We start from the raw sequence: 23,844 nt of genomic DNA, 5'->3' as shown, positions 1-23,844 counted from the left end.
TTTACAGCTACTGTGTACAGCCTTCATTCTTGCATCGCTAAGAATCACCCTCTTTGACTCTAAGCGCATCGACAAGGAAGGATGTGCACAGAACTGTTTTGCTGGGTCCTGCACACCCTTTATTTTTACCCCCTTCTGACTGCACAGAAGTCTTATTGACTTCCCACTGCAATAAAAATGCACAGAATGGAGAATGATGAACTATGAAAGGAGGACACAGTGACATTTTTATTGTGATAAATATGAGATCAAAGGTTTGTTTAGGTCACGCTGAAAGTGGTTGTGAACTCTACAATTAATGTATAGCATTCAAAAAAAGGCAGAATCAGATAACGATCCAGAAGTGCACTGCAAAGGAACGTACTGATTGATCTTGCTTACACAAAATGTCAAAGTAACTTTAATTTCGATTTATATTTTGAATACAATAGCTTGCAGCAAGCATTTCCCCAAATGCTCAAGGTGGATCAATATTTATGGGGGAGGGAAATCTAGCTTTTGCAGGAGACTGCTTTTGAGACATAAAAATAATGTCCCTTGCCACCAATATTGATAGTTTATGGAACATGATAACAGCAATATCATCAAAATCATTCAAGAAAACAACTTCATGTCTAATGAATGCAGAGAAACAGAAATGGCCTTATCTGGCTTACGCTGGGGAGGACAGAGCATTAAGTCGAATCCTTACCTCACATTACCTAAAGCAATGCAACCTTGAATTCATTTTACTCACCAATCCTTCCCTTTAGTACCCATACACATTTTGATCTGTAGAATCTCCATTCCCTTTCTTTCCCAATAAGCTTTGCTCCTTGAAAGCCTAGCAAAGTTATTCCAGTGTTCACACTAAAAAAAAAATCACTAATTATACACACAGCTCCTCTCAAATACTAGTGCCACCATAAGTATGGACTTATGACCAGATCCTAAACATGTCTACTCAGATGTCCCACCATGTTAGAGAGGACTTGCTTCCTACTTAGGCTGCTTAGGCTTCCAGCCTTAATCAGTGGATTCCTCATAGTGCGCATACCCGCTAGCGTAGGTTCTTCCTAAATTCAAGTTGCTGAATAAGTCAGCAGCTTCCGTTTCCAGATCCTTCCCTCCTTCCTCATGGTCATCGTCTTCCTCATCATCCTCTGCTTCATATTCATCGTACTCCTCATCATGATCACCAGCATCTCCATCTTTGCCAGTGGAGAGGTTCTTCCAATAGGCATCATAGCCAGAAGCCCCATCGGCATCCTCACCTCCTGCCTGTCGACCAAATCTGAGCGAACGTGCTGTAGAAGCAAATGGCAGAAAGGTTCACAAATTGCCTTTTTGTTTGTTACTATCCACCATGGAGAGTTTGTGGTAAACAGCACTTACAATACTGTGACAAGGCAGTCCTATAACTATTTCCACATAATTAATTTTGTCACTTCCTGAGCCAAGACAAAAATGTTTGAGCCAGAGGCTAAAAAACTGTGAGCACACTAACTCAGCTTAGATGGAACAATGGACCCAAGTATACATTGTAAATTCAAACTAAAATTAAAAACTTGTTTTAACTTTGGTGCCTGCTGGACAAAATAAATTCTCTTCCCTATTGTAAAGGGAGACAAAAGGGGATAAATGACGGGAATACGTTCCTCATCTGTAAAGCGTTCAGAAGAGTGCTCCAGATGCAGTAAGCAGGAGCACGCCAGACCCAATATAACAAATGCACTCCCTCAGGTTTTGATAGGATTTAACTCTCTCTCCAGCCAAACCCTTAAAAAGCTCATTTATCATCATAAGTTCTAAATAACTTGCAATGGGATACTGGAAATCAGAACGTGCTATTAGTTTGGTTGTTTTCAGCCTAAGTCACAGATACCCGCTGCATCTCCAAAGCTTCTAATGTCTCTGACAAACACTCATCACATGGGGAATTATAAAGTACAGCAGCAAGTGCAGAAATCTCCCAGAGTCTTGCTGGGGGAGGAAAGGGAAGCTGTGCAGTCCTTGAGCTTGTTTGATCAGGCCTAGAAGCCTCTATGGCTACTCTTTTGCACCTCAATCATTTATCTCCTTCGGGGCTCAGATGATGGTGAGAGACTTCTAAGTTATTCCCCGAAAATCTCAACATGAAATGCGTACGTGTTATGAAAATGCTTATCATGCTGCAGTACTGAGAGAGATAGACAGGTTTTTTTAATCCCCTTCCGTGTGCAAACTTACTCGACATGCTCAGATCTTTGGTCTGCTGTGTTTCATGGCCACACTTTGGGCAGGGAGGCTCACGTCCCTTTTCTTGTTTGAAAACCTTGCTCCGGGTGTGATCATCACAGAAACAAGCCTGCAGGGAATAGAGAGTGGGGAAAAGAAAACACAAGAATGTGTAATCAGAAGAAAATAAGCTGCTGCAAGACCCACACACACCCCTCAAAGGGGGAGGGGAAATCAGAAGTCAACAGACTGCCAAAGATGAGAGGAATAGTGATGAGATAAGAACATAATCTACTTTAGGGGTTCCTAACATGGCACCCATGGTTGCCACAGTGTCTCTTGTGTTTTTGATGTTTATGGTATAATGCAGACAGTGCTATGCAAACAGCAGAATAATATTCTAATAACACAGTGGGATTTGTTTCTGATCTAGCTGGAACTTCTGTTGAAATCATCATATCTTCCCAGGTTGAATATAGTTTGATAATTCAGGCATAAAGTAATAATATCACTACATCAAATTTTGCTCACTTCTCAAAATCTGGCCATCAAAATCTCTCCTCTTATTGAATACATGTGCCAGGAGCTCCCACCAGCCCTTCAGCACTGTCATGGCTACACATGCTGGTAGGAGAAGGGCTTGTGCTTTAAAGGGGACAGTCAGAAGAGGGAGCATTTTCCCTTTGTTTTGCATAAGTGAATTAGAGGTCTGCAAAATGAAGACAAATAATGCTAGATGAGGATTTCTTTGCTAGTTCAATATGTATACTTATTGTGTAGACAAGAAAATATTTTAAACATATTCATTCTTAAAAGTCATCATGTTAAGCAAAGCATCTGCCCAGAAAGTTGGATCTATTATCAGACTCCCTCCCTGACATTTCGTGGTTGGCTCCGCCTCTTGTGGCAGTCATTCCACGGCTGTGCCCATCAATCACCCTGTGTCAGAACTGCAAGGTACCCACAAGCTGAAAAAACTTTAGGGCCACTTGATCTACCTAGGAAGTTCACTTACACCACCATGACATCTCTGGAATAATGGGAAAGAGGGAAGCAATAAGCACTTGAACTAAGACATTTCAAAGGGACACAGATTAACAGTGCAATCTTATGCCAAGTTACTCTAGTCTAATTCCTTTTATTTCAAGTGCCTGAACTGAAGTGACTCCACGCAGCATCACATTGTAAGACACTCCCAGAGGAAGGGATGTGTGTTTATATTTATTATGCAAGATGCTCAGGGCAATAATCCAACTGGCCTCTAGATATAAGCTACTGCCAGATGAAGCAGAATTCCTTGATGACATCAATTTCATATCAGAGAAGATCTGTACAGGGTAGAATGGAAGGGAGAGAGTTCTACCCTCATCCTCCTCTTACTCATTGCAACTGACTCTGAACTTAGCAATGTGATGTGATATATCAGACTAAAAAAAGGAATAGAAAATTCACAGGACATAATGAACAGAAGCTAACTTTCTTAAGAGTCACCTCATACTATTTGTTGCGGTCTGTACCTCTATGTACTGTTATCCTTAAATGAAAAATTGTTGGGAGAAACCTGTGATGGTACATACATCCCCCTCTGTGGCTATTTAAAATACAACAGCAGTTTGGTTTTTTTATTGCCGCTATCATGAGAGGCATCTCACAACACAAAGGACTTATTTTGATGGCATAAAATGAGCCTTCTGATGGTTAGGATTGGAACATCTCTTTTTTGACTGAGAGTGCCCCAAGATATTCTGCTATCAGAACAGGGCTCAGAACCTTGCACCTGTAAAGTCACCAAAAACACAACAGCACATAATAATGACCTGTTATCCCACTCATAAAGGCACAAGCAGACTGGTGGAGAAGCAGCCCGGGAGAGATGAAACATTTCAGGCTTTGAATACAAGGAAAGCAGTTTCAGGGATGTCCAAAGAACCCAGCAGGGAAGGTACATTGATCAAAGCATGCGAGGAACAGGACACAGACAGCTTTTCTTTTCCTTTTTGGGGGAAAACCCCAACATTTTTGATGTATTGTAAAGAAAGATATGACAAAAACTGCCAGCACCTTTAAAGTATAAGAACAGGGAACCCAATACACCTGCTTCAAAATTATTTTACTTTTACCTTACAACGGAGGCATGAGTGTTGCCCAAGTCGATTACAGGAAACACCTATTAAGCAAGACAAAATGTGTGCTTGAATAATGAGATTTTGTGGCTTTGCTCTCTGCTTCTGCTTTCTAAACCAAGGTCGACTATACAGTTTAATGGACAGCCTCAGGCTTTCCAAGGCTGTGCCTCTTCCAAGTACAAGGAAAATGAATGCTTAGCCTAGAAATGAATAAAAAATTGTAATGATATCCCTTCACTGCTTGGACCCAATGTTACACTTTCTTTTTTACACTAAGCTGAAGACACCTTCTTCTCTGTTTGTACAACAAAGGAAAACAGCAAAGCAAGATTTTTTAAAAAAAGAATGAGGATGATAGACAGGCAATACTGGAAATACACAAAGGACATCAGGAAAACACAGTGATCATGTAGCTGGCACTTGTGAAAGAAGCACCTAGAACCACAAAGGGCAGGATCAGTCCACAAAAGCACTACAGCTACAGCATATACAACCCTGACCAATGACACTACCTACAGAGAGAAAACATGCCTCAGAGATGTTTGCTTTGAATGCTGAAGGTCTCCAGGTTCAGCTCATCTTCAATTAAAGGATCAGGGAGTAGTTACTCAGAAAGACCTATCTCTGCTTGAGAACCTTGGGAAACTGCTGCCAGACCAGAACACAACAAACTAGATGGAACAATAAAGCTACTTGATATGATCAAAATGACCAAAATCTACACAGCAAAGTAACATAGCATGAGATAACATCATGGTTTCCCCTCTCAGGTTCCACACCCTAGGAAATGATGAAGACCACAATTGTTCAAGTCGCTTTTAATCCAATTTAGTCAGCTGGGCAAAAACACAAATAATAAATAATAATTTAGACCAGTTGTCAACTCTGACTGACCTCAGCTTTCCAGGGTCTTAGGCAGAGGTTTTCCATGTCACCTATTCCTGGACCCCCCCCCCTTTTTTTTCCTTGGTTAAACTAGATTCCAGAGATTCAGTCTGGGGCCTTCCGCATGCCAAGCAAGGACTCTGACCAACTGAGCCACTGACTCTCCCTTAAACTGCTGTAGTTTGTTGGTTTTAGATTGTTAGGTTTTATATTACTGCAATTTTAATTTTCAGGATTATTGAAAGGTTTGGGCCATCTGATACTGATTTTCTTTTAAAATGTAAACTGCCTTGGATTCAACTGAGAAAATAAATGCATACTGGAGATAGTGGGAGGCAGTAGGCAAGGGTTTAAGAAGTCTCCTAACTTAGCTCAGTTACTTTAGGAAGCAACTGCACTGGACATGTCCAGCAGAAGTCTTGTCTTCCACTGTGACACATTAATCAAAAATGTTAGGAACTCAAATCTGAGAACTGTCAAATAGATAGTGTATGTTCCAGCCAATGAACATTATTGAACAAGAGACCTCTGTTCTAACAACACTGCCTTCCCATGGAATTTCACCTGATCATTTCACTATGTACAACCACAACTTATAAGACTTAAGAATATTTAACTGAAAAATTATAATCAACACCTTAACTATAATGAAACAAACAAGGCATGGGGAGCCAAGCGGGGGCTCCAAAGACAGCCCCAGTTCCTCATCCCCCATCCCATTTCCCTGCCAACACTGCTGTTAGGACAGGGGGGGGGGCTGCTCTGATGTCTCTCAGTCTCTATAGGAGGGCTGCATCTACTTCTTATACACCAATCTTTATGTTTAAAAGATTTTCATTAATAGCATAGATGCCACAATGAAAGTAGGGACTGTGCATATAACTAAAGGGGAAAAGCTGTATCCTCTTCTAACAGCACTGCAAAAACAAACAGGCTCAATTTAAATAATAATACTAATAATAATAATAATACTTTTTATTTGTATCCCGCCCTCCCCACACAAGCAGGCTCAGGGCGGCTCACAACGTATAAATGCAATACAATACAATAAAATCATACATAGCAATAAAATCATCATAAATCAATATACAGTTACATTAAAATTAACATTAAGGTGCTAAATAGGTCTTCATAAATTCAGTGGGAAGAAAAGAAAACATACACAGCGACATTATCTTAGCTCGGTATGGGCGAATGCTATTTTGAAGAGGTATGTCTTACAGGCCCTGTGAAATTGGTCTAAACATCGCAGGGCCCGTACCTCCTCTGGGAGTTGATTCCACAGCAGTGGGGCCGCAATGGAGAAGGCCCGATCCCGGGTGGTCTTTAATCTGGCCTCCCTTGGTCCAGGGATATTCAGCTGGTGCTTACCAGCTGACCTCAGTGCTCTCTGGGGCTCATATGGGGAGAGACGGTCCCTCAGGTAGGCAGGCCCTCGGCCATATAGGGCTTTAAAGGTCATGACCAGCACCTTGTAACGAACTCGGTAGACCACTGGCAGCCAGTGCAGTTCGCGTAGCCCTGGCCGCATGTGCTCCCATCTTGGGAGCCCCAATAGCAGCCTAGCGGCCGTGTTCTGCACCAGCTGCAACCGCCGAGTTCGGCACAAGGGCAGCCCCATGTAGAGGGCGTTGCAGTAATCCAGTCTCAAGGTGACCGTAGCATGAATCACCGTTGCCAGGTCGCGGCGCTCCAGGAAGGGGGCCAACTGCTTTGCCCACCGAAGATGAAAAAACGCGGACTTGGCAGTGGCCGCTATCTGTGCCTCCATTGATAATGAAGGCTCCAGAAGAACCCCCAAGCTCCTGACCCTGTGGGCCGCTTTCAGCGGCACACTGTCAAGAGCTGGCAAGGGAATTTCCCTTCCCGGAGCACCGCGACCCAAGCAAAGGACCTCCGTCTTCGCTGGATTCAACTTCAGCCCACTCAGCCTGAGCCAGCCAGCCACGGCCTGCAATGCAAGGTCCAGGTTTTCTGGGACGCAGTCAGGTCGGCCATCCATTAGTAGATAGAGCTGGGTGTCATCTGCATATTGATGGCACCCAAGCCCGAACCTCCGAGCAATCTGGGCAAGGGGGCGCATGTAGATGTTAAACAACATCGGAGAGAGGACCGCCCCTTGTGGCACTCCACACACTAGTGGGTGCCTCCAGGACAGCTCTCCCCCAATTGCCACCCTTTGTCCCCGACCATCAAGGAAGGAGGAGAGCCACTGTAAGGCCGACCCCCTAATCCCTGCGTCAGCGAGCCAGCGGGTCAGTAACCGATGGTCGACCATGTCAAACGCAGCCGACAGGTCTAACAACATCAGCACCGCCACGCCGCCTCGATCCAGATGCCGCTGGAGGTCATCCACCAAGGCGACCAGCACTGTCTCCGTCCCATGGCCTGGACGAAAGCCGGACTGGCAGGGGTCTAAGGCGGAAGTGTCATCCAAAAAACTCTGTAACTGTAGCGCCACTGCCCTCTCAATAACTTTACCTAAAAATGGTAAGTTCGAGACCGGTCGGTAATTCGCCAATTCGGCCGGGTCTGCTGTACTTTTTTTTAGGAGGGGGCGGACCATAGCCTCTTTCAATGATGTTGGGAATTGCCCTTCCAAGAGGGATCTATTTATGATATCCCGTACAGGATATCTAAGTTCCCTCTGGCAAGATTTAATTAACCAGGAGGGACATGGGTCAAGATCGCAAGTTGTAGGGCGCACAGTAGAGAGAATTCCGTCGACTTCCCCTAGGCTGAGTGTGTCAAAGTGGTCCAAGGTAAGACCAGAGAACAGGCACGGAGCCTCGGGTTCTTGTACTGCATCTAATGTGGCGGGAAAGTCCTGGCGGAGTGACGAGATTTTATCTGCAAAAAATTTCGCAAAAGCCTCACAGCCTATTTCCAATTCCCTCATATTTGGTCTGCCTTGAGGCAGAGTGGTCAAATTCACAACTATCTTAAATAATTGTGCTGGGCACAAATTTGCAGACGCAATCCTAGTCGCAAAGTAGTCTTTCTTTGCAGCTTTGACTGCCATCTCATAAGACTTCATAAACGTTCTGTAGGATGTTCTCGTCGCTTCGTCACGAGTATGCTGCCACCGCCTCTCTAGTCGTCTGAGCCCCTGTTTCAGCTGGCGCAACTCCGAGGTGTACCACGGAGCCAGCCTATTACGGGGGCGCAGAGGACGCCGGGGAGCGATTTTGTTGATGACCTTAGATAGCCTGTCATGCTAGGCCTCTACCAGATCATCAAGGGAATCGCTAGGGGGCCAGGGATCCCGCAGAGCCATTTGGAACCACTCAGGGTCCATCAGGCTCCGCAGGCAAGCCAAAATAGGCTCGCCGCCCATACAGGGTCGGGGCGGCACACCCACACGAGCCTTGAGGGCCAGGTGATCCGACCATGGTACCGCTTCTGCAGCGATATCGTCCACCAGAATCCCGGACGCAAAGATCAGGTCTAATGTGTGGCCGGCCTGATGCGTGGGAGTGGTAACAAATTGGGAGAGTCCCAGTGTTGCCATGGAAGACACTAGGTCCAGCGTCTGATTTGAGGCCATGTCATCCGCATGGACATTGAAGTCACCCAAGACCATAAGCCTTGGGAACTCCAATGCCCACCCTGCCATGGCCCCCATCAGAGCTGGTAAGGCGCTGGCCAGTGAGTTAGGCGGACGGTACACCAGCCAAATCGCCAACCCCTCCCCCACATCCCATGCCAGACCGGCGCATTCCAGACCATCGATCGTTGGGGCTGAAGGAGTAACCCTCCCGTATGAATAGCCAATGTGACACTGGCCAGGCCAAAGCACTTTCCTGTGAATTTTTGGATTTGTATACTGACTCATTTAAACTGAGTTCTGCCACGTATAGCTACTTTGCACCAGTACAAGTCCAGTTTAAGCAAGATGCTCTGTGAGTGCAAAGTCCCTCAGGAAATGATTCTGCCCTGTCAGAATCACATTTAAAATCCAGCCTGATATGAAAACTGCTATTCCCAATTGCGCCCCCAGTTCAGATGCATTCCACAATCCACTGACTTTTGAGTAGCTAATACAGTCTGTGGAATCACTGATTTAGGAAATCACACCACACCAGTCCCGATTTCAAGTGGTATTGTGGAAAGAGTTAAAGATGCATCACCTTTACTAAGAGGAGCTTCAAGAGAACAGCTTACATTTAAAGGTCTCGGCTTCCAGAACCTGGCAGCTGGCCTGATGTTCAAACTGATCATCTTCACAGAGGAAATTATGGCAAAAGGAACAGCTGAATATTCTGCCTCCTAGAAGATTAATAAGAGTAAGAATTTAACACAACTTAAAAAACCAAAACCAGTCTCCTTCCAGTCTGCCACCAAGCAGAGATCAGCCATTCACAGAAAATGCTTTGTGCCTAAAACCTGGCTTTGCTTGCCTGCATTGTAAGATCTGGCAGCACTATGAAGCAGTGCACTGTTTATGTAGAAGTAGAGTGAGCCAGGTGCACAGACTGCAGTTGACAACTGGTTTTGTCCAGCTCTGGACTTCTTTCCCCTTAGTCTGTCTTTGTTTAGAAAATCTGTTGTGTCACCTCCCCAGAACCTGCTTGAGGCAGACCACAACTAAAACAATACAATACCGACAACATAACAAGTCAATAAAAATATGCCCAGGCAACAAAAGCAGTAATCTAACATGAACACAATAAATAGTCCTCAGGCTCAGAGCTGAGCATGAAGTTGCCAAAAACCCCACCAAGCCAGGTGCCAGGCAAGTGTGTCAAAGGGGAGGAAAAACAGAGACCAGCTGTGGCAGGTTTCTGAATATGCTGAAGATCACCTGACCAATGTCGACCTTTCATAAATGTAAACAGAACAGAACATACTGTGAAATCCCTTCTGGTGAACATGAGTTACAATAAGTTACATAATAAATGAATCAGCAAGAGCAAAAAGAAACATACCAGCATAACGTTAGCAAGTAATCAAGTCAAAACATTTGTTTTTCTTTGTTATCATCAACTAACCATGGTCCCAGACTCCTCTCTCACACTCAATGCATTCTGCATCTGCAAGTGGACAGATACAAGCATGTGTGCTGAGGCATTTTCTGCCATGGCAAACCCAGGCTTCACAGAAATCACAAATAGCCCCCTGCAAAATAAGACAGGGGGAAAAATTACTGTGGATCTTGGCTGACCTCTACTGAATAGCATTCTGCTTAATGAGTAACATATACTCATTCCAAATAGCCAGTGACAGGAAACATTTTAAGACAGTTCAGAAATCTCTACAGAACTAAAAACTAGCTTATTATTTTCCACCGTGCTTCATATTCTTATCATTAAGACAGCAAATGTCTAAATATGAAAATTAAATTACACCAATTTCAGCAGAATTTACTTAATTTTTTAAACCCTTGAAATTATAGCCAAAGGGTAATCACTCACATCTGCTATGGTATTTTTATCTCAAAAATAACATGACTTTTTGTGTGTATACACATATACCCAATTTCAGCTATTTATTGAGTTTTAGTCAAGCCAGGTGCTGAATGCTTCCGTAGGACAGCAAAACTAACTACAGGTACATAGGAGAACAAAACTAACTGGATAGTATCCACCATCCCACAGTATTAACATAAATTATTTTGAACCAGACCAAACACCATCTGAAATCGTATTTAAAACTTTTAAATATTTTAATAATGTTTTATTGTACTAATGTAAATCTGTTATCAAATTGTTAACTGTTGTTAGCTGCCCTGTGCCTGATAGGGGAGGGCAGGATATAAATATAATAAAATAAAAAAATAATTAAAAAGGCATGGACATTAAAAAAAAAAATTCCTGACTTAAAAGCTGCATGAAATCAAAGAAAAAATGGCAACATATATAACCTCCAGTCAGGCGACAGACCTAGTGTCTTCCATGGTGACGCTAGGACTCTCAATTTGTTACAACCCCCACCCACCAGGCCAGGCACACGTTAGACCTGATCTTTGCGGCCGGGGTTACGGTGGGCGATATAACCGCTGAAGCAGTGCCATGGTCGGACCACCTCGCCCTCAGGGCCCGTGTAGATATGCCACCCCAAACCTGTTTAGGCGATGAGCTTATTATGGCTTGCCCGCGGAGCCAGATGGACCCGGAACGGTTCCAAATGGCTCTGCGGGATCCCTGGCCCTCTGGCGACTCTCTCAATGGCCTGGTTGAGACCTGGAATAGCCGGCTCTCTAGGGCCATAGAGGAGATCACACCTCGACGCCCTCTACGACCTCGGACTAGGCTGGCCCCGTGGTGCACCCCGGAGTTACGCCAGCTGAAACAAGGTCTCAGACGGCTAGAGAGGCAATGGCGGCGTACCCGCGACGAAGCGACTAGAACATCTTACCGGAAGTTTATGAAGTCCTATGAGACGGCAATCAAGACTGCAAAGAAAACATACTTTGCAGCTAAGATTGCATCTGCAAATTCGCGCCTGGCACAATTGTTTAGAATAATTCGGAATTTCACTACATTGCCACAGGGCAATCTAAACGTTAAGGAATTGGAGATAGGCTGCGAGGCTTTTGCAAAAAATTTTGCAGACAAGATCCAGTCGCTCCGCCGCGACTGCCCTGTCAATTTAGATACAGTAAGTGAACTCGAGGCCCAATGCATGTCTTCTGATTTGATCCTGGACTGCTTCGACCTGCTCAGCTTGGAGGAAGTCGACAGAATCCTTGGCACTGCACGACCAACAACTTGCGATCTGGACCCATGCCCCTCCTGGCTAATTAAGGCCTGCCAGGAGGAGCTAAGATGTCCTATACAGGACATCATAAATAGATCTCTTTCAGAGGGCTCTTTTCCAACACCCCTGAAAGAGGCAGTGGTCCGCCCTCTCCTGAAAAAGGCTACATCAGACCCGGCCGAATTGGCGCATTACCAGCCGGTCTCAAACTTGCCCTTTTGGGGCAAAATTATAGAAAGGGCTGTGGCAGTGCAGTTACAGGATTTTCTGGATGATGCTTCCACCTTAGACCCATGCCAGTCCGGCTTCCACCCGGGCCATGGGACAGAGACAGTCTTGGTCGCCCTCATGGATGACCTCCGGCGACATCTGGATCGAGGCGGCTCGGCGGTACTGCTGCTGATTAACATGTGGAATTCACTGCCACAGGAGGTGGTGGCGGCCACAAGCATGGCCACCTTCAAGAGGGGATTAGATAAAAATATGGAGCAGAGGTCCATCAGTGGCTATTAGCCACAGTGTGTGTGTGTGTGTGTATATTTGGCCGCTGTGTGACACAGAATGTTGGACTGGATGGGCCATTGGCCTGATCTAACATGGCTTCTCTTATGTTCTTATGGTAGACCTATCGGCTGTGTTCGATATGGTCGATCATCGGCTGCTGACCCGCCGTCTTGCCGACGCAGGAATTCGGGGGCTAGCCTTACAGTGGCTCTCCTCCTTCCTTGAAGGTCGGGGACAAAGGGTGGCAGAGCCGGTTTGGTGTAGTGGTTAAGTGTGCGGACTCTTATCTGGGAGAACCGGGTTTGATTCCCCACTCCTCCACTTGCACCTGCTAGCATGGCCTTGGGTCCGCCATAGCTCTGGCAGAGGTTGTCCTTGAAAGGGCAGCTGCTGTGAGAGCCCTCTCCAGCCCCACCCACCTCACAGGGTGACTGTTGTGGGGGAGGAAGGTAAAGGAGATTGTGAGCCGCTCTGAGACTCTTCGGAGTGGAGGGCAGGATATAAATCTAATATCTTCTTCTTCTTCAATTGGTGGAGAACTGTCTCAGAGACACCTACTTAATTGTGGGGTGCCTCAGGGGGCAGTTCTCTCCCCGATGTTGTTTAACATCTATATACGCCCCCTTGCCCAGATTGCCCAGGAGTATGGGCTGGGTTTCACCAGTACGCTGATGACACCCAGCTCTATCTATTGATGGACGGCTGGACTGGCGATGTCCCTATAAATCTGGACCGGGCGTTACAGGCCGTGGCTGGCTGGCTCAAGCTGAGTGGACTGAAGCTGAATCCAGCGAAGACTGAGGTCCTTTGCGTAGGTCGCGGCGGGCCGGGAGGGGAGATCTCCCTACCAGCCTTTGACGGTGCGTCATTGATACCAGTGCGCAGGGTCAAGAGCTTGGGAGTGCTACTGGAGCCTTCCTTGTCAATGGAAGCCCAGATAGCTGCCACTGCTAAATCCGCCTTTTTCCACCTTAGGAGGGCGAGGCGGTTGGCTCCCTTCTTGGAGCGTAGTGACCTGGCAACTGTGATCCACACAACAGTCACCTCGAGGCTGGACTACTGTAATGCCCTCTACATGGGGCTGCCCTTATACCGAACGCGAAAACTGCAGTTAGTGCAGAACGCAGCGGCCAGGCTGTTAGTGGGACTACCTCGGTGGGAACATGTGCAGCCTAGGCTGCGGGAGCTGCACTGGCTGCCAGTTGTGTATCGAGTTCGTTATAAGGTGCTGGTTATTACCTTTAAAGCCCTATATGGCCGAGGACCTGCCTACCTTAGGGACCGCCTCTCCCCATATGTTCCCCAGAGAGCACTGAGATCTAGTTCTCAAAATCTTTTAAAAATCCCTGGACCAAGGGAGGCTAGATTGAAAACAACGAGGGAGCAAGCCTTCTCAACAATGGCCCCCCGATGGTGGAATCAACTCCCAGAGGAGGTGCGAGCCCTGCGGGACCTGAATCAGTTTCGCAGGGCTTGCAAAACCGCCCTCTTCTAAGATGGAACCCGGCTAATTGACTTCTAGCCATCCTATACATGTTTCTGAATTGTAGCACTTTAATTAACAACTCATAATGGCTAACTGTTTTATCTAATTTTTAACTTAATTTATAAATGTAATTCAACTGTATTTTAATCTGTTTTAATGTAATGATTGTATTTTATTGAAATCATGGCTATACCATGTCCTGTGAGCTGCCCTGAGCCTGCCTCTGGCAGGGGAGGGCGGGATATAAAAATAAATTTATTATTATTATTATTAACCCTAAGTCCCACTTCCCAGTTACATATAAGGGTTTGAGTTGAACTGTTGGATTGGGTTACTAAAAGCCTATCCTATTTATTCTTGGTGATCTACCCTTTCATGAGTTCAAGATCAATTCTGTTCCTCATTCACACAATTCAGGACTCAGTTTAAAGGCAACCGAACTTCTCTGCTGGGACTCCACACTCACATGGCATCTCAGCTAAGCTAGGCTGTGCTTAGTTGGACACCAGCAAAACACCTGTGAAGGATCTTTGCATAAGCTGCAGAACTACTTTAAAAGGGTTGCTTGCAGCACAAATTAAAGAGACCCTGAGATTGTGCCACGTCAAAGCCTTACTAGGTTGTGCATTTGAATTGGGCCTAACTATTAACCTATCCAGCAATTAGCATTTTACCACCTGTCTTGAAAAGTGTGGACTGGAAGTCCAAATATCTGGTTTTGCAAAGCTTTGCAAAACTAGAGAGAAGCATTCCCAATCATATCTGGAATGGCCAAATGATTTCCATATTTCACTTTAACACAGACAGAACAAAAATGACATTGCTGTAACAAATTAGTCGACTTGTAATGCATCCTGAAAGTGATTATTCTTTCATGTACATACCACCATCGCAAGGCCAGTGCTGTACACACCAGCATGTTTTATGACACAGTCTGAAGATTTCATCATACATTTTGTTTTCCCTGTTACAAAAGAAAGAAAGCTTATATAAAAACAAACTATTTAGAAACAACATCAACTTATTTAGCCTTCCTCCAAGGACTGCAAGGCGGCACACATCATTCTCTCCTCCTCTTCTTTATGCTTGTAACAACCTGTTAATAGTGCTAGAAGAAATCATACCAAATAATTTCAAACATTCTTAAGTGTCTGGTAAAGAAAAATGTTAAGAATTAAAAATAAAATCTCATCAAAGACTGGTGATATTTCTAAGATAGAAGAGGGCTTTGGGTTATCATGGATCAATTTTAGTTTTATAATATCACATCACAATAATAGAAAGAAAGAAAAATGGGTTGGATTTTATGGTGAGTGAGCAGAAAGCACTTATAAGCATCGATCTTTCCTGCCTCCGCATTTCCCAGAAATATGTGAGACCTCCCAAATCCTGGAGATTGTGAGAGCTGTGTGTACAAAAAGCTTCACCAATGGAGGGGGGGGGGTTGTTCAGTGAAAAGTGGGAGCTCATAGAAATTGCCTCAGTCTCAGTCTTGACCCACAAAATGTCTTACATCACTGGACACACCACAGACAGAAGGAGGAGTAGATGAGATTTCACTCAGTTCCTTCTCTTTGCTGCAGCCTTTCTTTCATGTATCTTTTTGTCCACACAGATTTCACAAGCACTAAGAGAGATGCTATAGGGAGAGAGAAGGCAGGAAAGATCACCACCCACAATTACTGGGAGGGCACAATGTGAAACTGGAAAATAGTTTTAATCCCTTCCTCCACTGTTCCTTAAAACAAAATATATCCAAGCACTGTTAAAACACGTTAGACCCACACGCAGAATTAAAAGACAGCATCCCATAATACCTAAAGAATCAATAAAATCAAACAAATTACTATGATCAGATGACAATGCTAGATGCCAATTCTATGCACAGCAAAAGTACTGTGGGAATAAATAAGAACCAAAAAATGTGAAGTGTACACTTACCACATTGTGCACAGATGGGTAACTTCTGAACTGAGCTACAAAAGTAGCAAAATGCTCTGTTCTTCTGCCGCCTGTCAGAACACAGAGGTTAAACAAATTCTTGAAAATGCATTTTTAAAAAAGTAGCATTTAAGGCAAATAATGAACAAAATGTGTGTTTACCTTTGACATTTATCACATTCCTGTAAGAGAAGTAGATAGATATTTTTACTGAAATGTTTTGTAAGAAATCCCATAAAACCTAGATTTAAACAAATGTCTTAAATCAACTAGCTTTAGTACAACGGCAGATAGAGCTTTGGAAATAAATTCTTGAGCTTGCCATCACAAGCTGAACCAATGGAAGATTTTACTGCTGCTTTCTTGAAAAAGATAACATTATAATTTTACTCTGAAATGTCATATGTCTAAATTGGCAATTTACTGCATCCTGGAGAGAATAGGAAATGTTATGCTTCTATCATATCTGGAATACAGATAGCATAAAAATGTTTGTTGGTTACAATTTAATTGTGCCACTCTGCATTTTTATGAGGCTAGTAAGAGTCTGCCATTTCATGCTCTAAAACAGGGGTCTCCAAAGTGGTATTCAGAGGTGTCGTGGTGCTCACCAACTCCTTTCTTGGCACCTGCTAAGCGTTTTCAGAAAGTGTTTGGGGCTCTTGCCTAGCAGGGCTGTTGACTGGACAGTTTGGGGGGCAGGAAGAAGCAACATAAGCTCAGCATGAGATAACTGCCTCTTTCTCTGCACAGAAAAGGGAATGGGAAGTCTTATGTTGGTGGTGTGGATTATAGTTTAGTGTCTCTATTATCTTTATGAGTATGTAGGCCCCTGAGCATTCTTATGTAAACCTCTTTGTGCATCTACTATGTAGGGAAAAGGTGCTTAAGAAACATTTTAATAACATTTAGCAAAATTATGGATCTTGTGATATAACAGACCAAGTTCTCTGAAGTTCTCAGAGAATTAAATATGAGAGATGTAAAGTCTGCTATGCAGACCAAGTTCCTGATTTGTGGAAGGGTGAGAAAGGTCTCTGGCTGAAACCTTAGAGACACATGGCCCCTAACTGCAGACAATAATGAGCTAGAGGGACCAGCTGTGCAACGAAATAAAGCATCTTTATACATTCACAAAGAGAGAGGGAAACAAAATGATTGTTGCTTCAGAGGAACCTTAATGATCTGACTGTATTCTTTCAGGGGTATGAATTGTTTTAGAAGATTTGATAAAATCCAGTGCTTCTTGCAAGGTCTCAAGCTTGAAAATCTACACTCCTTCCCTCAACATTAAAAATAAAAGATTGAGAAATATTTTAAAACCAGTGCTTCAGATTTAGCACACAAGACTGCAGAAAGAAATGTATGCTGTCAGATTACCATTGAAGCATTGCAGGGATGTTTTGCCAAATCTATGTTGCCTCTTGAAGCTCTTATCTGTTTCTCACGTTCTTTGCGATTCTCAGCCTTCTTACGAGCACCCGTCTTCTTCTTAGGCATCCTTCACTTCTGGAAAAGAAATATAACTTTTGTCAGACTTTAGGAAACACAATTATTTAATTGGAATCCTATTAAAAAGGTCTCTTTCCATTATTTTAACTACAATCTGTTCTCCCTTTCTAGTGTGTTTTAATGCATTGACCCAATGTGTTTAGGTGGGAAACCCCAATGCTAGCCATTCAACTCAACAACCCAAGCAGGAAATAAAAAATAAGATTAATGATATGGCTGGCCCAGGGCTCTCAAACAAGTCACAGGCAGCTTTTAAACATCAGGATGTTACTGTAAAGAGAACATAATGAGAAGGTTCTGAGATGGTCTGAAGAGTATGCAATCAGATCTGGATACAAGTTCTGGAAATAAAAATATCCTCAAAGAAACAGAAGCCCTTATGAATAATGAAGTCAGTCCTGCCTGATGGGTGTGAGTCAAGTGAGTTAAATTCAATGGATCTGTCCTGCTAAGGACAGAAGCTTCCTCTGTAATGAAGAGCCTTCCCCTGACACAGGAGGCCCACAGCAGAGTAGCTTCTTGTGTGGGGAAGACACCTAGCACCAGGCATTAGTAGAAATTATCTCTTGTCTGGTCCCAACCACCACCCAACCATCTACTTGGCTCATGACGGCACACAAAACACTGTTGTATGCATGAAGCAACTCTCAGTTGTCTGCTAAGATCTGTCAACTGAAGCAGAAAATCTTGATGAGGCTATATGGATATTATGTTAAGGCTTAGACTGAGGAGACCAACATTCAAATCTCACTCATTTATGAAGTCTGAAGAAGACAGAAGTTCTCCACCAGCCTGCACCCCAGGAAGATTATCACCCTCCCTGCATCACTGTGGGTGAATCAGTTCTGAAGACAGTCCAGCAGTTCAGCTACCTGGGGTGCATCATCTCCTCAGATGCCAAGATCGACAAGGAGATTGACAACAGGCTGGCAAAGGTAAACCGTGCATTTGGCCGACTGCACAAAAGAGTGTGGAGCAACAAGCATCTGAAAAAAGGCACAAAGATCAATGTTTACAAAGCGGTTGTGATGACAACCCTCATCTACGGCTCCAAATCGTGGGTTTTATACCGTCATCACCTGCGACTCCTTGAGCGCTTTCATCAGCGCTGCCTTCGCACCATCCTCAACATCCACTGGAGTGACTTTGTGACCAACACTGAAGTCCTCAAGCGGGCAGAGGTTACCAGCATCGAGGCACTGCTGTTGAAGACTCAGCTGCGCTGGGCAGGGCATATTTCTAGGATGGGAAACCACCGCCTTCCCAAGATTGCCCTGTATGGCGAACTCTCCACCGGCCATCGAAATAGAGGGGCACCAAAGAAGAGGTACAAGGACTCCTTGAAAAAATCCCTTGGCACCTGTCGCATCAACCATCACCAGTGGTCTGACCTAGCCTCAGATCGCAAAGCATGGAGGCACACCATCCACCAGGCTGTCTCTTCCTTTGAGAACGCACGCATAGCTGGTCTTGAGGACAAAAGGAGATTGAGGAAGAATCGCACTGCTACAGCCCCAACCCCAAATCAGACTTTTCCCTGCAGCCACTGTGGCCGGATCTGCCTGTCCCGCATTGGTCTTGTCAGCCACCAGCGAGCCTGCAGCAGACGTGGACTACTGCACCCTTCTTAAATCTTCGTTCGCGAAGTCAAGCCGAGAGAGAGAGACTGAGGAGACCAACATTCAAATTTCACTCATTTATGAAGTTCATGGGGTAGCTGAAGATTGATCAGACTCTCTCCTCCCCTCCCCTCCTCTCCGCCTAACTTGCCTCACAATTGATACATATACATTGCCCTAAGCACCCCTGGGGAAAAGGCAGTGCAGAAATACGAAAAACAAACAACCATGCACTGAGGTAAATATATTCACTACCTGCCAGCCTCACAAACCGCATACATGCACAGTAAAAATCCTCTACTGGGGGCATTCAACTCATGTAGAGCCAGTTTGGTGTAGTGGTTAAGTGTGCGGACTCTTATCTGGGAGAACCGGGTCTGATTCCCCACTCCTCCACTCGCACCTGCTGGAATGGCCTTGGGTCAGCCATAGCTCTGGCAGAGGTTGTCCTTGAAAGGGCAGCTGTTGTGAGAGCCCTCTCCAGCCCCGCCCACCTCACAGTGCCAGTTGCCAGTGGGGAACCAGCAAGGACTTGCAAAGGGCACACATTTTTGCTATCTCCATTTCCCCACGCTATTTCCTTTTTCCGTCCAACTGACAGCCGCCATATCCTGAACTTTCTCTGCCTCCTTCCCACCCAATCACCAACCTTTTACCTGCCCTCCGTCTTCAGGTATATTTTTATTTACTTCAATTCTACCTTGCCTTTCTCCACAATGGGGTCTCAAAGCATTCTTCCATTTATCCTCAGAACCATATGAGCAAGGGTGGAACGGGCATAAGCAGCCCTGGGAAAAGGCCCCTTCCCCCACCTGCCCTGGCTCTACCTCCAAAGGAGGGAGGAAGATAGGAAGATGCTGTCTCCCAAAGGGGAGATGGAGTGAGGGAGGAAGAGGTAGCCTGCCTAACCAACTGGCCAGGTTCTGCCTTCCTCACTTCACATAGGCCAGGCGCTACTTCCCTCACCCATAAAGGCTTGGCTGAGCTGGGCAGTGCCCTCTGCCCTCTTGCCTTTCACAGAGCTCATCTAGGCACTGCCTGTGCTCACCTCATGCAGGGCTCAGCTGGGTGCTGCCATCTCTAGTTGCAAGAAGCTGCATGGGGACTTGGAACAGAAAAGCAATAGAGGGGAGTTCTCCTTCCCAACATCCTTCACAAAAGAACTCTTCCCACCTCACCAATGGATGTTAGAGGAAAAACAAGATTGGACAACCTGTCTTTTGTTTTTATGAGCACTAACAGCTTCTGAAAGGGAAGTTAAAAATGCCCAGTTCTGCAGAGCCAATCCTCAGTCTGCTTCATGTCACCTTTCCTCTGAACAAAAAGGCCTCAAGCTCTTTAGCCTCTTCCCACAGAGAATATGCTCCTTTACTTTGGTCACCTTTCTTGTACATTTTCCAGCTACAGCTTTTTGAGATAGTGTGACCAGAAATTTATATAGTGTTCCAAAAGCAGTCACACCACAGATATGCACAAAAGCACAAAAGTATTACACAAATGGCTGTTTTGTTTTTAGTCCTGCTGCTAATATCACGTAACAGAACTTGTATTTTTCACTGCTGCTGTGCACTGAACTAACATTTTCATTGAGTTAACTTCTATGACTTCGAGGTCTGTTCTCAGCCACTGACAGTGCAGCACATAAAGGTAGGATTTTTATCCCAGTTTGCATCTGTTCACATTTGTTCACATTAAACCTTATTTGCCATGTTGTTACCCACTCACCCAGATCCTTTTGAAGCTCTTCAAAATCCACTTTGGTTCTCATCACCCTGAATATAAAATGTCCACACACATCTGCATAGTAAGCCTAGGAGTTATACTAGATTCATCACTGTCCTAGGGAAGCACATTAATGTACCTGCAACAAATGCTTTTTTCAAACTCAGTTTAGTCTACAAAATGGTCCCTTGCCTTCACCAGCTAATCTGGCTACCTGCATTCACACCAAGGAAACATCAAGATGAGACTACTGTAATGTACTCAACACTGGTCTCTCATTAAAGTCAACTTGGAAACTCCAGTTCATGAAGAATGCTGCAGCTTAGTTTTGCAAATGGGCAAAATCAACAACTGCCTTACTCATGTATTCTCTCTTGTGGCTCCAACCTTATGGAATGGTCTGCCTGATGAGGTCAGGAAGGCTCCCACTCTCTTGGTTTTCTGCAAACTATGCAAACTGAATGGTAAAGGACTGCACCGTTTACTATCTGTTGCTGTAAATATGTTCCTGCTATGTAATTTCTGTATCATTTAATGGGTCATATTTATACTTTGTTTCAGATTTCTACAATCCAAACAAACCAGGTCAGTTAGCATAATGTCCACCCCAGGCAAATTAGTATAAAGTGAAACTATAATCAAAGATAGAATTATTAGGCACACAGACAAAGTCTGCTTAAGATAAGCTTCTGCAAAGGGAAATTTTGCCTCACCAACATTTTGTGTATGTGTAAGAATAAGACATTATTTTACTACTGAGGATCTGTAGCTACTTTCCATGAATTTGGGAATAGTGGAGAACAATTCTGGGTTTAGAGGCCATCACCAGAAAATGTATACCACAGAAAAAGCAAATGGTAGTATGTGATAGTAAATAGATCACTCAGAACTAATTCCGCACTAGACCTTTAATCCTGGTTCAGCCCTGTCCCAAAACTGATTTTCTACAATAGAATCAAAACTAATAGAGTTGGTTTCTATGATTCCATTATTCAAGTGTAGAATGTCAGTTTGGGGACAGGGCTGAACCAGGATTAAAGGTCTAGTGTGGAATTGTCCGAGAAGACAACCAATACAGACTAACTGCTGCAGGGACACGAGGAAGCTGGATGCTGAGGTGGTAGAATGGACACCACTTCCAAGTACATGAGAAACTCCATGCAAGCAGAAAACTAGCGCAATGTGGTGGCATTCTTCCCACTTGATGAGTCTTTAACATAAGGAATTATTCTAAACAAATCTAAGCATTCACCTAGAGTCCTTTCCTTTCTTTTAATAATATGGCTCTATTGGCCACTGCATTAAGCCTACACCTAAAGTCTAAAGCAGCACCGTTCATTCTATCACCTCATTCCTTTGCATGTATACATCAAGCCTAAAATAAGGTAACATTACAGTTTGCAGAGTAGTAAATAATATCCTAATCAGGCAACATTATTTGCAGATACAGGACAACAGGTCTTTAGAGAAAAGCCATGAGCAGGACTCAGGAGTTACCTGCCTCTTTTTCCATAAGCCTCATTACTGAATTTCACCCTACTAAAAGGGGGGTTGCCTCAGATACATGAAGAGGTAAACCTACACAGGAGTTTCATTTCAGACACAATTGTTTTGGTTTTTATACATAGTGACTATAACAAAAGAAAAAGAACCCCCCCATCAAAAACAAAAAAATCAGCAATACATATAGAAGTGAGGGGAGGGGAGGGGAGGGGAGGGAAGGTAGGACTTATCATACTCAGACATTATCAGATCTCATTTATGATAAAGTGAAAGAGAAAAATAACTATTAATAACATCAGGAACACCAAGTAGATATGTAGGCTGTATCGTGCATTTACAGGAAGAACTGCTAAGTCAGACACCAAGGTGCCTTAAGGAGATATGGTTCAACAGAGTAAGATTTCTTTATAGGCTTTACATTTGTTTTAGGAGCTTATATAAACTGAATCATTGTCAATTTTTTCTAGAATTGGGAACCACTTAGTGTCAATTCTACAGCAGGGTTTTCATTTACTTTAGTAGGACTTAGCCTAACTAAAATAGCCATAAAACTCAAAAGATAACAACTGTGTCAGCTTTGGAGCCTCAAGGCGGGGAGGGGGGAGTTTGGACACCACCTTGTGATAATCTGGCTACAAGCCCCAACAAGCAGCCCAGAACGCTACTGGCTTTCAGCAGCTTGAATGCGAGGTTTGCTGCTACTGCGCCCCCACCCCCATAAATGTATGGGGAGATGCAAATCCCTGCCCTCGTTTCTGAATCTACCTATTGGGGCTCCCCAGCATTCTGCCCCACGCGCCTCCAGTTTGCGCCTTCTGTTTCTAAGGTTGTACCTTCCACCTCCTCCCAACTCTTTCACTCACCTGGCCTTACTTCCCATACACCAAGAACAGGCAAATGTGTGCGGAAACCGGCTTGGAGTGCCAATCGCTCGCTGCTACTGAGCATGCTCAGTACATACCGAGCATGCTCAATAGCAATAAGACCAGAGGTTGCATGCTTTCATTTTGCCCTCAGTTGCTATGAGGCTTGGGAATGTCTCGGGACAAAACTAGAGAAGGCGAGGCAAGAACTGCTTAGCAGAATACAGGGTCAGGCTAAGAAGCACGGCAGAAAAGAACTAAAAACGCTTGTGTATCTTGGAAAACCCAAGAAAAGCGTTCTCAGAGATAAGGAGGTAGCAAGGACTGGGCATGCTCAATTTGACCCACTGTAGCAATTGCCCTTAGTTCCGTTTTGCTTCCTTCTTTCCGATCTGAACGCATTCTGTGGGAAAACACTTGTTTGTGACAAACTAGGCTGCAAATACTTAGGGCTGCCTGCTTTGCTCTAAAATAACAAAACCATCAGGAAGCCTCGATAAAAGCAAAATCAAAAATGGTCCAGATGAAGGATGTTTTAATTGCAGTATAGCATTGCATATTGGGAATAAGCCGATCTGCTCTCATACATGTAGGGTTGCCCTTCTGGAAATCTTCGCAATTGCAGAAGAGAGCGAAAGTGAGAGAGAGAGAGCGACAAATAGAGAAACATAAGAACATAAGAGAAGCCATGTTAGATCAGGCCAATGGCCCATCCAGTCCAACATTCTGTGTCACACAGCGGCCAAATATATATATATATATATATATATATATATATATATATATAT

General features: G+C 44.3%; 1 protein-coding gene across 2 annotated transcripts; it reads right to left on the bottom strand.

The window, feature by feature from the left end:
- Nucleotides 1–210: 210 nt before the first annotated feature.
- LOC132577457 (zinc finger protein 330) lies at nt 211–23,152 on the bottom strand. Of its 2 annotated transcripts, none has more exons than XM_060247246.1 (10): nt 23,053–23,152; nt 17,218–17,343; nt 16,000–16,019; nt 15,838–15,908; nt 14,781–14,860; nt 10,199–10,325; nt 9,372–9,476; nt 4,317–4,363; nt 2,209–2,326; nt 211–1,286 (listed from the first exon to the last, which is right to left on the bottom strand). In XM_060247246.1, the coding sequence occupies exons 2-10, from the start codon at nt 17,335–17,337 to the stop codon at nt 1,006–1,008; spliced, it is 969 nt and encodes a 322-aa protein (XP_060103229.1). In that variant the 5' UTR covers nt 17,338–17,343; nt 23,053–23,152; the 3' UTR covers nt 211–1,005. The 2 variants fall into 2 exon arrangements, with proteins under 2 accessions (XP_060103229.1, XP_060103230.1); XM_060247247.1 differs by having other exon boundaries at nt 23,057–23,144.
- Between the last annotated feature and the right edge of the window lie 692 nt (nt 23,153–23,844).

The sequence above is a fragment of the Heteronotia binoei genome, chromosome 9 (assembly GCF_032191835.1).
Source record: "Heteronotia binoei isolate CCM8104 ecotype False Entrance Well chromosome 9, APGP_CSIRO_Hbin_v1, whole genome shotgun sequence".
Classification (NCBI taxonomy): Eukaryota; Metazoa; Chordata; class Lepidosauria; order Squamata; family Gekkonidae; genus Heteronotia; species Heteronotia binoei.
Note: the sequence above shows the minus strand (reverse complement) of the source record. Positions and strands in the feature narration are given on the sequence as shown.

Coding starts and splice junctions, on each gene's coding strand:
- LOC132577457 (XM_060247246.1), bottom strand. CDS start 17,337: ATGCCTAAGAAGAAGACGGGTGCTCGTAAGAAGGCTGAGAATCGCAAA. Junction 15,909..15,999: donor GAATGTGATAAATGTCAAAG/GTAAACACACAT, acceptor GTGTTCTGACAG/GCGGCAGAAGAACAGAGCAT. Junction 2,327..4,316: donor ACTCATGCCTCCGTTGTAAG/GTAAAAGTAAAA, acceptor TATTCCCTGCAG/GCTTGTTTCTGTGATGATCA.